Source organism: Pristis pectinata, chromosome 2 (genome assembly GCF_009764475.1).
Source record: "Pristis pectinata isolate sPriPec2 chromosome 2, sPriPec2.1.pri, whole genome shotgun sequence".
Classification (NCBI taxonomy): domain Eukaryota; kingdom Metazoa; phylum Chordata; class Chondrichthyes; order Rhinopristiformes; family Pristidae; genus Pristis; species Pristis pectinata.
The window spans coordinates 138,579,416-138,594,186 of NC_067406.1; the positions used below are offsets into that span (position 1 = coordinate 138,579,416).

The 14,771-nt window shown below is 43.2% G+C and overlaps 1 protein-coding gene across 4 annotated transcripts in view; it reads left to right on the forward strand.

Annotated features, from left to right (window-relative positions):
* Window positions 1-14,771, forward strand: part of grid2 (glutamate receptor, ionotropic, delta 2) — a 930,013-nt gene that overhangs the window by 673,746 nt on the left and 241,496 nt on the right. For all 4 annotated transcript variants that reach the window (XM_052010062.1, XM_052010063.1, XM_052010064.1 and 1 more), the window contains one exon: window positions 8,170-8,375. In XM_052010062.1, coding sequence (XP_051866022.1) covers window positions 8,170-8,375 — 206 coding nt within the window. The remainder of the gene's footprint in view (window positions 1-8,169; window positions 8,376-14,771) is intronic.

A 14,771-nucleotide genomic window follows, 5' to 3' on the forward strand; every position in this document is an offset into this window, starting at 1 on the left:
AGGAGAGAACGGTGTGGAACCTGGACCACAGAATCAGGTCATTTAATTCGTCCAGTCCACGCAGTGTTTATGTTTCGCACTTTGCCTCCCACCCCTCTTCTGTTCACTAGATCAGCAGATCACCTCTTCCTCCTCTTGTGCTCATCTCGCTTTCTTTGAATTGCACTTTTGTCTCAGTCATTTTGTGCGTGAGTCAGTGGTACAGTCAGAGTTCTCCACTCTGGGTAAAGGATCTCAACCGGAAACGTCGACTGTCTGTTCCCCTCCACAGACGCTGCCTGACCCGCTGAGTTCCTCCCGCACCTCAGTTTTTGCTCCAGCTTCCAGCATCTGCAGTCTCTTGTGTCTCCATGAGCACTTTTCTCCCCCCATGCAGTGTAGCGGAAATTTGGAAACTTCTTCCCCAAACCTATCACCTCTCCTCACCTGGATCCACCTATCACTTGCAAGTTCTTGCTCCACCCCTTTCCCTCACCTCTTTATACTGGCTATCTCCCTTCTACTGTCAGTCCAGATGAAAGGCCTCAACCTGAAACACTGACAGTCCATTTCCCTCCACAGATGCTGCCTGACCTGCTGAATTCCTCCAGCAGCTCACTTTTTGCTCCAGATTCCAGCATCTGTAGTCTCTTGTGTCACTGTTGTATTCACCATTGGATCTGTCTTGATTCGCCGGCACCCCTTTATAAAGACCGCTGGCAGACCACGCTACAGCCTTCTCTAGATACATCAAGTCAAGACCTTCAACCTTCCCTGGTAATTTCTTAGTTCTAGCCACATCTTTGCAAACATTTTTACTCCCTCTCTGGTACTCCTGAGCAAACTGAGGGAAGGTATTACTGAGGCCCGGTGAAAATCAAACAAAAACTGCAGATGCTGGAAATCTGAAATAAAAAATCATTTTGACCTGAAACATCAGGTCTGTTTCTTTTCCCACAAATGCAGCCTGATCCACTGAATATTTCTAGCATTTCATGTTTTGTTACTGCAGGCCTAGATAGATTGGATAAGCAAGCCCCATTTCCATTGCTGGATCAATAATTGGGGGACATGGATTTGTTCGTGGGATTAGAGGGGAGGTGTGAAATGTTTCTTTCACCCAGCTTAATATCACTGAGCAGAAAATAATGCATAATGCTCAGAAGGTTCTGCCTGAAAGGGTGATGGAGGCAAAACCCCTCACCACATTCAAAGAGATAAGCACCTGAGATGTTGAACCTACAAGACCACAGATTGTGAGCAGGGAAATGGGAGAAACTTACATTTTTAGCCAAATGGCATCCTTTTTGCCCTAAATTTCTATCATTCTATGATATTCTTATTGTAACATGACTACAGTGTAAGTGATATCAGTAATATTAGTGTCATTTTCATGGTTATCAATTCTGTCTGTCCAAGATATCAACCTTTGATGTGCTTGCTTTTTTTTAAGTGGTCGTATTAACTTGGATCACTACTCTTAAGGGGTGAAGTATATTTTTTTGTTATTATTTTTCCTCTTCTACCACATTCAAACTCTTATTTCTGACATAAGTACAGTACAGTAAGGAAACCTGAGGGACAACTTCTTCATACAGAGGGTGGTCCGAATATGGTACGAGCTGCCGGAGGAAGTGGTTGAGGCGGGTACAATAACAACTTTTAAAAGACACTTGGTCAGGTACATGGATTGGAAAGGTTTAGAAGGATATGGGCCAAACACAGGCAAATAGGACTAGCTCGGATGGGGCATCTTGGTTGGCATGAACCAGCTGGGCTGAAGGGCCTGTTTCCGTGCTGTATGACTCTGCGACTATGGTTCTACAGGGGTCTGCTTGGTTTGGTCTGAAAAATTGTCTCTGCCACATTGAAGTAACATTGCAGATATCTTAACAGACTGGAAACTCATGATATTGCCCATCGCACCCTTTGTTTTTCAGGTTTCATCCTTGCCTTCATCTAACTCCAGCTCCACATTGCCAACTGAGCACCAGGACAATTTAAATTCAGTTGATAAAATCTGGAATACTAACATAAACTTGTCTTAGCAGTGATGTCCACGAAAGCTACTAGATCGTCGTAAAACAACTCACCAGCTACACCAATCAGCCACCCTTACCCAATCTGACCTAAACGTAACCTCAGACCCGTAGCCTGTAGTTGTTCCTTGAATGTCCTCAGAAATGGCTGAGCAAACAGTTTGTTCAAGGCCATTGAGGGATGGACAATAAATGCTGGCCTTGCCAACAATATCCACATTCCCAAGACATGATTAAGGAGAAAAAACCCGACATTAAGTAGCTGAACGATTAGTAAAGAAGACCTGCTTGCTTTGATCATGGTACAGATCTTTACCCGTGCAGAATGATAACATTGACGTGACTTTTGTTCAGATATACATTTCCGGTTACAGGACCAAGGTGAGCAGATGGAGTTCAGATACAGATCACCTGTAAATTGTATGGCCAAATGTATGTCCTTTCCAACTCCTTTGTTCTACAAATCCTTTGTACTTTGCTTATACTTTTATCTGTTCCCTTCTCTGTGTGCCGCACTTAAACAAAACTGGATTAATGTAAGATGAATATAAATGGATGGTTGATGGTCAGTGCAGATTCAGTGAGCCAAAGATCCTGTTTTTAAATTTTTTTAAAAATTTTATTTACAACGTGGTAACAGGCCCTTCTGGCCCAACGAGTCTGCACCGCCCATTTTAAACCCAAATTAACCTACCCGTATGTTTTTTCAATGTGGGAGGAAACCAGAGCACCCGGAGGAAACCCACGCAGACATGGGAGAACATACAAACTCCTTACAGACAGTGACGGGAATCGAACCCCGATCGCTGGCGCTGTAATAGCGTCACGCTAACCGCTACGCTACCGTGCTGCCCTTGCTGTACATGTCTATGATTCTATGAATACTTCTGGAGTGGTAATTCTTAGGCTTGTACCTACTTCCCTGACTCTCTGGAGCAAAGCTTTCAATGGAGTAATGAAATGTCTGCTTCGTAAACTGGGAACTGTGCTTGGTTGACAATGAGTTAGTCTTGTCCATATTTTCTCAGTTACTTGAGTGCCATCTAATTGTAGTTTATAGCTTAGCAATGTCTATATTTCATTTAACTGCTCAGCGTCTGCACAATGAAAACATAGTTCAAGATTTGCATTGACACATCTTAGCTCAAATTATTCTTTAGAAATACTTTAAGAAAAATTCTTTAGCTTCAGAAAGTCATTAAGAATTACGTAGCTTAGCACAAGGTTTCACCAGGTACAGAAATAAATAGAACTTTTATTAAGGAGCCTGCAGAAACCCGTAAGAAATTCTCATCAGACCAGCACCAGTATTTATGTGGTTGTGTTTTGGACCAGTAATCCAAAGACCCAGAGTAATGATCCAGAGACAAAAGTTCAAATCCCACCATGACAGCTGAGGAATTTATACTCAGAGAATTCTATAAATCTGTAAGACAGTTCTAGAATTAGTAACGGTGACCATAAAACTGCCAAGTAGATGTAAAAAAAAATGATTCATTCATGTTCTTTGGAGAAGGAAATATTTCATCCTAATACGAAATGTGTGACTTCTGGATCAACAGATACATCGTTGATTCCTAATTGCCCTCTCAAATAACCCAGCAAACCATTCAGTTCTAATGTAATGAGGGTTCATGCACAGCCACAATCTCAACACCTCAGCACACTATCCTTGAGGCAGCTGTGGTGGGAACCAAGGCCATCATAATCTTCCTTCTGGAGTGTGCATTTGCCAAGAAGGGATGTAGTGGTCTTTGTTGAGGTTCAAGAAAGGACTCATGGCTGATCCCAGGGACAGACACAAAGACAGTCATTGACTGCTACAGGAAGATTATCAGTACGATCAAAGATGCACTTTAGTCTGCCGAGAACCTGCTGATCTTACAGTGCAAGGAACTGTTTATGGCTGAATGTTGCACGCTAGCACATTCTGAAGCCAAGACTACATGTTGAGGGTTGAACTGAAACATGATGTATCCACCAAGGCCATTGGGGTTGGGTGGGGGGGGGGGGGTGGGGTAAGATCACAGTTTAATGCCGTCTCACCTGTGCACACTGAGGGGCAGGAACCCACATAATTATTCTCTGAACTTGCCGCTCAAGGGATCTGTGAAAGAACATTTAGAGTCATGGAGTTATACAGCAGGAACAACTGATCCATGCTGACCAAGATGCCCATCCAAGCTAGTCACATTTGCCAGTGTTTGGCCATGACCTTCTAAACCTTTCCAATCCATGTACCTGTCCAACTATCTCTTAAAAGTCATTTTTGTACCTGCCTCAACCACTTCCTCTGGCAGCTCATTCCACATAAATACCACTGTTTGTGTAAAAAAGTTGCCCCCAAAGTTCCTATTAAATTTCTCCGCTCTCAACTTGAACCTATGGCCTCTAGTTCTTGATTCCCCAACCCTGGGAAAAAGACTGTGTCCTCACTCTATCTATGCCCCTGATATAATTTGATGCCATACAGATATAATGTAAATCATGTCAGTCTGTCTTGTAATGTGATTGGTGACATATGAATGCACTGTGTTAAGTATTTGCAAATTTTGTGTACAAAGTATATTTTTGCAAAAACCTATGGCTTGGCAATAAATGATAGCCTTGCCAGCAATACTCATATTCATTGACTGAATAAAAATAACACATAATTTGCACCCTATCGATTCACTGAATTGTTTATTATCTCAAATATAAACTCCGCAGAACAACATTCTTTAAACAATGTTGTTTTGCAATCGCATTAGGTTTCTTGGTAAAATATAACGAAATGGCCACTTCCTCTCGAATCCCTTTCTTCTGCATGGCCTCTTAAGCATTGCAATGGTGAAGCTTAATTTTCACTGGTATTATTTATTTCAGATTGTTAAATTTAATTTTCTGGATTTTGACATTGTAACACATTTGCTTAAGGAACACGTTTTGATGTTTCGATGTATTCTTCAGCATAATTCTGTGTCTTTGTGCTTCTGCCTATTCTGTAGTCACGTCAATAGTAATTACTCCGGCTCTGCTGATACTGCTATTTGCCTCCGACTGCTACACATCAAGTTGCTTCAGGCAGCAGGCAGATTAACTTTAAGCCATCCTGTTTACACTGTAACACACAGCAGGTTGACTGGCAAAGAAAAACCACAACACAATTACATCTGTGGTTGCAGATAGCTCTTCAATTGTACCTCAGACCACCGCAATTGTAAATTAATTCAGCTAACATAACTGGAAAGTCTTGCAGCTTTTCTCAGAATTTTAATGTTCTTTTCTTTTTTTCATGTCATACTTCTTATTGTGATAACTTGCTAGATTTAATATTGAAGCATGTCCGGAGGAGCTTCAGATAAAAAGGAGGGGAGGGTTGGTGGTGGATGGTGGCAGGAGATGAAACTATCTTGAAAGGGTTAAGGGAACGTAGCTTGCAAAGGCATGGAGAGATTGGCTGATAAATGGTTGGGAGTGTGGATAACAGAAGCTTTTTGTAAAGCAGAGAGAGTGGGGCGGCTGCACAATGAAAATCCAGACAATCAGTCGAGGTTGATTTTGACCCTACTGGTGGGGCAATGCAAGAGGGAATGATTAACAGGGCATAACCACCCTGAAGAGGGAGAAGGGTGCTGAAGGATCATAAAATGAGAGAGGGAGACAAAGAGAGAAGGCATTGTAATGTGGGTAAACATGATGGCTAACTTTGCATTCAAACCTGAATGAGGTACATAACCATATTTTTGTGGATAAAGTATTGACCAGAATAATTGGAGCATTCTTCTGCAAAAGATAACAAATTGCAGATGCTGGAAATCTAAAATAAAACCAGAAAATGTTCAAAACACTCAGCAGTGGGAAGAGGAACAGTGAACATTTCAGATCCAGGGACCCTTCAACGGAACAGTTCTCCTGTGGCTGGGTGCACTTTGTGGCTCTTTCTTGAATGACATCACGGGATGTCTTGCGGAAACAAAGGACTGCAGATGCTGGAACCTGTATGGAAAACACGATGATGCTGGAGGAACTCAGCAGGCTAGGCAGGATCTATGGAGAAAAGCAGGCAGGTCGGGACCCTTCTTCAGGACTGAGAGAAGGGTCCTGACCCAAAACGTTGACCACCTGCTTTTCTCCACGGATGCTGCCTGGCCTGCTAATTTCTTCCAGCATCATCGTGTTTTTCATCACGGGATGTCTTAGGTCTTAAAGTCGGGCATGGCCTCAGTTCTTCTGTGAGACTTTAATGAAGGTGTCCTGGGAATGGGAGGAGAAACACTGGCTGAAAATGCCCTGACTGTGTGTGGAAGAATGGGAGTGGAACCATCCAGGGACAGGCCTATGGAGCTGGACATGGGAGGGTGATGGTGTGATTGAATGTTGTGGGGAGGATAAGAAGGACAAATGACTGAGGTCACATTCATGAGTCTAAACATAAGACATGGGTCCAAGAATAGGCCATTCAGCCCTGCAAACCTGCTTGACCATTCCATCACTGATTTTCTGATTGGCCTCTGCCCGATCCCCATGACCCTCTCTTCTCATGTGGTCCAAAAATCTGTCTTAAGTCTGAAATGATGGCTCAGTATCCAAGGCTCTCTGTATTAAACTCCAGTGATTCATAGTCATCTGAGAGAAAAATTCCTCTTCATTTCAATCTGATGCCTTATCCTAAGACTTTCCCCTAGTTCCAGATCCCTTCCAGCATCCACCTTGTTCAACTCTCCAAGTCTTGCAAGTTTCAGTGAGGTCACCTCTCATGATTCTAAACTTCAGAGACAGTAGGCTCATTCTGCAGTCATTCCTAATAAGACCATCCTTCAATCCTGGAATCAATCTGGTGAATCTTTACCACACTGCCTCCAGGTTAAGTATATCCTTTCTGAAAATGGAGAACAAAACTGTTCACAGTATTCCAGGTGTGGTCCTACCAGAGCCCTGTGTACTTGTACTAAGGTTTCCCTGTTTTAGACTCAAATCCCCCATCCCAACTCACCCCCACCACCACACACAATGAAGGCCAATATTCCATTCATCTGCTAGTTATTGTTTTTGCATGTTCATGGGCTGCATCTGTGAAAGGAGAAACAGAGTTAACATTTCAGACTGAAGACTGACATGCTGAGTTTCTCCAGCATCTTCTGTTTTGTTTTACTTCGTTTCCACAGTTTTTCTTTTATTTTCATCCACCTGTTAACATTTTGTGTTTTGTATATGCCAACACCCTGCTGTCTCTGAATGCCGATATTTACCAGTTCTTCTCCATTTAAATAACATTTTCCTGATGTTGTACTTGACTTTAGTGAAAGTTGACTTCAAGCAGTCAGACTGTGAGAAACAAGAAGGAGCTGGACATTGAGGTGTGAGGATATTGTCCAAAGACTTTGAACAAGGAGAGGTATTTAGACATAGATCAGAAACTGTGGCGAAATTTAGGTCCAGAATCTTAGTGATAAAGTTAGCTTTCAAAGGAAAATGTGTTGTTGCTTTACACATTTCCTCTGACATAGAAGGAAGCCATTGGCTCCATTAAGTCTATGCTCACTCAGAGAGCAATCACATCCCCAAATTAACTTTCTCCATAATGTATTCTCACCACATTCCCATTAACTCCCCTCAGGTGCCACCACACACCAACACTAGGGCCAATTTACAGCAGACATATTAACTGACCAATCTGCCTGTCTTTGGGATGTGGGAGGAAATGAGAGCACCCAGAGGAAACCCAGACGGTTACAGGAGGAATTTGCAAACTCCACACAGACAACACCTGAGGTCAGGATTGAACCTGGGTCACTTCTGAGGCAGCAGCCCCAGTGTGCCACCTAATTTCGCAGATCATTATTAAATACAGTACTTTAATATCTAAAGTATGCTAAAGTATGGTGTGTAAACTACAGTTTATAATGATGATAAAATATTCAATATCATAGATTACGTGGTGAACAATAAGGTGAACCCAACACTATGTTTTCTACCATCTCATTGCACCTTCATCTAGCCCAAAAGTCTTAACCTGGAATATAGCCAGAGACTGCACAATGAACTTTTATACAAAATTTGCACAGAAGTAACTTTTCTCAAAAGTATTGCAGGTTCAGAAAGTCCTTACTCGAGATTCCATAGTTTAACCTGTTATTTAATAGGATAATTATTATCCTTCACCTGCCAGATATTCGTGGGATTCAGGATTTTCTGGACAAAGCCTCCCAGCAGGGAATGGATGTCGCTCTACAGAAGGTGGAAAGTAACATCAATAGGATGATCAGCACCATGTTTGCCACAATGCGCTTGGAAGAGATGAATCGGTACCGGGACACCCTACGCCGCGCTATTCTCTTCCTGAGCCCACAGACTGCAAAGGCCTTTGTTTCTCAGGTAGGAATGCACAGTCTATGTCCAAACCATGGAAGAAAAGTATCGTATTGACAATGAGTCCACTGATTCGTGTTATAGAACCAGTTTGAGTTTTGGTTGACCTGTCAAGACAGGCTAAACAGTTTGGAACTGTATTCTTTAGAGTTTAGAAGAATGAGGGGTGATATTGGTATTGGTATTGGTTTATTACTGTCACTTGTACCGAGGTACAGTGAAAAACTTGTCTTGCATACCGATCGTACAGATCAATTCATTATACAGTGCAGTTAGTACAGAGTGCATTGAGGTAGTACAGGTAAGAACAATAACAGTACAGAGTAAAGTGTCACAGCTACAGAGAAAGTGCAGTGCAATAAGGTGCAAGGTCACAACAAGGTAGATCCTGAGGTCAGAGTCCATCTCATCAATATAAGGGAACCATTCAATAGTCTTATCACAGTGGGGTAGAAGCTGTCCTTAAGCCTGGTGGTACGTGCCCTCAGGCTCCTGTATCTTCTACCTGATGGAAGAGGAGAGATTCAAACATGTATGATCTGAAGGGGACTTGACAGGGTAGATGCTGAAATGTTTTCACCAGTGGGAGAGTCTTGAACAAGGGGACATAGCTACAAGATAAGGGGCTAGTCATTTAAAACTGGGGTTTGAAGAAACGTCTTCTTTCAGAGAGTGGTGACTCTCTGGAATTCTCTGCCCCCGGGGGTGGTGGAGACCAGGTCATTAGGTATATTTAAGGTGGAGATGGATAAATATTTGAAAGATCAAGGAATTGAGAGTTGTGAAGAACTAGTACAGCTGAGGTCATCATGGATATTAAGGCAGGTACAATAACATAAGGCAGGTAAAATAACCACATTTAAAAGAGATTTGGACAGGTACATCGTGTTGGATTCTGTTATTTTCAAAACCACAGGTTTCTTCAGGAGTCCAAGAATGAGTGAAAACAACTTGGTGCTTCACAAAGTTTTATTGGAAAAGTTTAAAACAAATAAACAGTCACAGAGCAAATGGCACAAGCTTTACTACTAGGAGATGAGCCGAGACAAAAGGAACTAAAAGTGAGCTAGGGCTGGGGGGTGGGGGAGAGAGCAAGAGAGGGAGATAAGCACAAGAGTGATTAACAAAAACCGACACCTTTTACACCTGAGATAAGAGGTACTCCTTAGCTAACAATAGTCCAATCAGAAAACCTATTCGGTACCTGTGGCAAAACCAACCAATGAGAAAACACATATTCACCTGATGGACGAACCAATAAGCTAGGAAACACCCATTCCTTGTGCAGCCACTTGAGCTGTACTAAACACTATACATGTTAAAAAAAACTACGAAAAACAGTCAAATCTAACAATGGATAGGAAAGATTTAGAGCAATATGGCCAAATGCGGGCAAATGCGACTAGCTTAGAAGGACACCTTGGTTGGCATGGATGAGTTGGGCCAAGCACCTGCTTCCTTGGGGGATTACTCTTTGAATCTATGACTCTATCAGCCATTGTTATATTGAAGCAGCTGGCTTGAGGGGTCTGAAGGCCTATTCCTGCTCCTATTTTCTTGTGTTCTTGTGACTGATAAACTTATTTCATAAAATGTAAGACATTGAAATTCTAGTAGATTTTGCCATTGAATTCAGTTATGCTAGAACTGTGTATTAGTTGAACTGAGGTACAAAAAAACAGGGTAGATGCTGAGGAGATTCTTCTCCTGCTGAAAGAAGGTAACGCTATCTTGGTATAAAGGGATATTCATTGGAGACAAGAGTTGAGGAGGAATTTCTTCTCTCAGAGGCTCGTGAACCTTTGGAATTCTTTCTCCCAGAGAAATGTGGATGATCAGTCACTGAAGATATTCAGGGTGAATATATAAAGGTGTTTAGAGCACAGGGGAATCCAAAGTTATGGGGGATAAGCGGGAGAATGGAATTGAGTCAATGGTCGAATCAACCATGATTTTATTCAATGGCAGAATAGGCTTGAGGGATTGAATGGACAACTCATGTGCCAAGTGATTATGCTTCTGGTCAGAAAAGTTTCCCAATCCTTGTGCCTGTTCCTGGTGGCACCTTTCATTGAGAATTAGTTTGTGGATGTTTGTCAAAGATCAATGAACTAGATCTGACAGGGTCGAATAGTTGAAATGAAGCTGAAGTAAGTATTAGGGCCACCAATTAACATAAATAACAAGCATAACAACTTGCCTCAGTGTGACTATAGTGCATCCTACCCAAGTTGGCATAAGATACTAGCACAGCCCAGATGGAGACAGACACTCTGCCTGGTTTTCCAAAGCCTGAGAAAAGTGTTGTCCCAATTTCAAGTTCCACGATTCAGTGGCTAAGATCTAATTCTGAGCCAACAGCTGGAGGTGTGACATTAACCCTTTGATGACCCTGTGAAAGATCATAGCTTTCTCACCTGAGTGAACCTTCCTGCACTGATCCCATATCCATTGATTCCTATAAAATCCCATAATCGATCAATCGCTGTCTCGACTGAAACCAAGCCTCCTAACACTTCTGAGGACAGAATTCCAAACATGGCTACCCTCTGGGGAAGAAGTTTCTTCCCATCTCCCCTCTTTTTTAAAGACTGTTACCATTGGTTATAGACACCTCAGACACAGTAAGACTACCTCTGCAAAAAACAAGCTGCTGGAGGAACTCAGCAGGTCAGACGGCATCTGTGGAGGGAAATGGACTGTCGACGTTTTGGGTCAAAACCTGAAAGAGTCCAGATGAAGTGTGTTGACCCGAAACATCGACTGCCCATTTCCCTCCACAGATGCTGCCTGACCCGTTGAGTTCCTCCAGCAGCTCACTTATTGCTCCAGATTCCAGTATCTGCAGTCCCTTATGTGTCCGATATTACCCCTGCATTCTCTTTGTCAAGCGCCTGTCCCAAAGGGAAGCAAGTAAGTGCCTGTAATGCATCATCCCACTGCCACATAGCAGAGACCAGTATGTCTCCGGGTTCATACATTGACTCCTTGCACCATTCCTGTTGTATCCGATGAACAATCCCAACATGCTCCCCTTTTTAACAGATTGGGATTTTGGAATCTTATGGGAATCACAAGAAATGGAGTTAGTAGAGGAAATTTCACTCAAGTGAAAAAGCAAAGCTATGATCTTCTGGACAGTGGAGTAGACACAAGGGCTGAATGGCCTACTTCCATTTATCTTTCTTATGTTTGTTTGTTCTTCTGTTTGGAGTGGCAACAGCTTGCATTTATACACCATCCAATTGGAGCTCTTTAAGATGAACATCTGCAAAATAGCAACAACATGGATTTATACTAGCAGCTTCAGTGTGATAAAACATGACAAAGTTCTTTGCAGGTGAAATTATCAAACAACATTCGAACCCATCCTCATAAGGAGATGCTGGTAGAATTGTACAGTACTTCAGTCAGATAGGTACTTTTCTTAAGAGTGATTCAAGGCAAGTTTGGAGATGGGAAGGTTTAGGGAGGGAATTCCAGAACAGACAGCGAATGCAGCAATTGTGGAACAAACAAAATTGTGATAAGCAAGAGGCCAGTATTAGAGAAGGATTTGAGTACAAGAGTTGAGACATCATGTTACAGCTGTACAAGAAGTTGCTGAGACTGCAATTGGAGCATTGTGTGCAGTTTTGGTCGCCTAGCTATCAGAAGGATGTCGTTAAACTGGGAAGTGTGCAGCAAAGATTCACAGGATATTGCCAGGACTGGAGGGCTTGAGTTATAAGGAGACACTGGACAGGCTGGGGGTTGTTTTTCATGGAGTGTAGGAGACTGAGGGGTGGCGTCATAGAGAATGTAAAATCACGAGGGGTGAAGATAAGGTGAATGGTCACCGTCTTTTCATAAGGGTGGGGAGTCTAAAACTAGAGGGCATAGGTTTAAGATGAGAGGGGAAAGATTTAAAGGGGATCTGAGGGGCAACTTTTTCTCCCAGAGGTTGGTGGGTATATGGAATGAGCTATAAGGGTGGGTACAATTACAACATTTAAAAGACATTCAGACAGTTACATGGACAGAAAAGGTTTAGAGGGATATGCGCCAAACACACACAATGGGTTTAGCTCAGGGAGTCATCTTGGTCAGCATGGATGAGTTGGGCCGAAAGGCCTGTTTCCATAATTATGACAAAATGCTGATACCTCAGAGGTTTGTAGAGGGGAGGAGAATAGGGATAGGGAGGGGTGAGACAATGGAGGGAATTGCCCTCAAGCACGAGAGGTTGTGAGGCATTTCTGGACCAGGAGTGGGTATATGACAGCATAAGGGTGATGTTGGAATAGTTGGTGTGAGGAAGGATACACGGGTCGAAGTTTACAGAGAGTGGTGTGTCTGTCCCTCTGCAGCATCTGGCTCAGGTGCCTGCACAGCCACTGTGGGGAAGAACAAGGGTGCTGATGAAGGCAGAAGGTAGCAGTAACATATTCTGAACCTCCGTCTACAGGAGCTGTTGAAAATACACACAAGAGCCCACTTATGCTAAACCTATCCTGTACTGTTCCTTCAATGAGGCAGCATTGCCGTGGCAACGTGCCTTGCAATTTAGATAGCTCAGAATAATGGCTTGATCAGTAAAGTGATAAATCATTCTCTTACTAATCACCATGAGGCAGATGTAACACCCACAAGAGCAGCAAGAAGCTACTACAACCAGGTTGCATCATCAGTACTCCTCTGGGGATAAACATGCAAAATCAGGCCCTATACAAATCCTGGGCCACATCTCATGAGTTTCAGGAAGATCTGATGCTTTTACCTGTGAACTCTTGAAATCTTGTCTCTCACACCTCTTTGTTGATCTGACTGACTGTATTGGTTTGAGTGTTTTATATTGGACCGTGAAGGCTAACATGATAATTACGTTTCAATTTTCTTCCTCCTGGACAGCAATTCTGACCGCGGAAATGATTTGACCTTTTACTCAACTGAAACAAATTAAGTTTCAAACTAAATCTTTGAATCCTGTGAGAAAAAATACACTATTTTAATTTCACGGTTTAAATGATTGGTCACAACCTTCTGTTGCCTCTATGGTTGCTCAACACTGACACTTCTGGTCAGTCAGGGAAGTACAAGAGACAAAGCAGGCTCAGCACTTCCAGGAGAATTGAGAGGAACAAGCAACCTGCTGCAGAAAATCTGCAGCCTGCCTCCATCTCTTTGTCTGCCTCCACCTATCATTTCAACTGCCACTATCTCCCAACTCCACCTCCCCTCTCCTCCCCTACTTGGGGCAAGCTACTTGTCATCTTCCACCCCTCTTCAGTCCACCAATCACCTTGGACTCCCGTCTGACCACACTCCCCTTCTCCTCTTTACACCGGCCATCATCCCCTCTCCACTCTCAGTCCCGATGCAGGGTTTCAACCTGAATCGTCAACAATTCCTTTCCCCTCACAGATGCTGCCCGACCCGTTGAGTTCCTCCAGCAGACTGTTTGTTGCTTCAGATTCCAGCATCTGCAGCCTCTTGGAAAATCCACTTTGGCACTCCTAGGAGTCGAGGATAGCTTGCTTCCACTCCTCTTCTGTAGGTTCTGAGGTGGCTGATGAGGCTATTGTTGACCAGCAAACTCTGCCACAAGCGGGGCAGGAGGTGCTTTACAAGGCAGGCAGGTGGGTGGGTAGTTTTGGATGTTGCGAGCGAGAGAGTCCTCTGGGTGCTGCCATTGTAGAAATGCAAGGTGCTCAGTTCCTATCTGAATGTTCCTTTCCTACGTTGATGATGAGAGGCACAGATCGAGTGGAGAGTCAGAGACTTTTTCCCAGGGCGACAATGGCAAACACGAGGAGACGTAATTTTAAGGTGATTGGAGGAAGGTATAGGGGGGATGTCAGAGGTAAGTTTCTTACACAGAGAGTGGTGGGCGCGTGGAATGCACTGCCGGCAGAGGTTGCTGAGGCAGATACACTAGGAAGATTTAAGAAACTCTGAGATAGCCACATGAATGATAGAAAAATGGAGGGCTATGTGGGACAGAAGGGTTAGATAGATCTAAGAGCAGGATAAAGTGTCGGCATAACATCGTGGGCCGAAGGGCCTGTACTATGCTATAATGTTTTATGTTGAGCACTTGCAAACCATGAATCGATGAAGGATGCTGCAATTCTGCAAGAAGGAATTTTTAAAAATTATGAGAGAGGTAGATAGGGTAGATTGTAAGTATCTTTTTCCCATGGTGGGGTGACTAAAACAAGAGGATTTAGGTTTAATGTAAGAGGTAGCGGTTCAGAGAGGATCTCGGTCGATTTTTTTTCCAGACAGAGGATGGTTGGAATCTGGAACGCATTAACTGAGGAAGTGGTGGAGTCAGAGACTCTCACAACATTTAAGAAATAGAGGAACACACAACTTGCTGGAGGAACTCAGCAGGTCGAGCAGCATCCGCGGGGGGAAAGG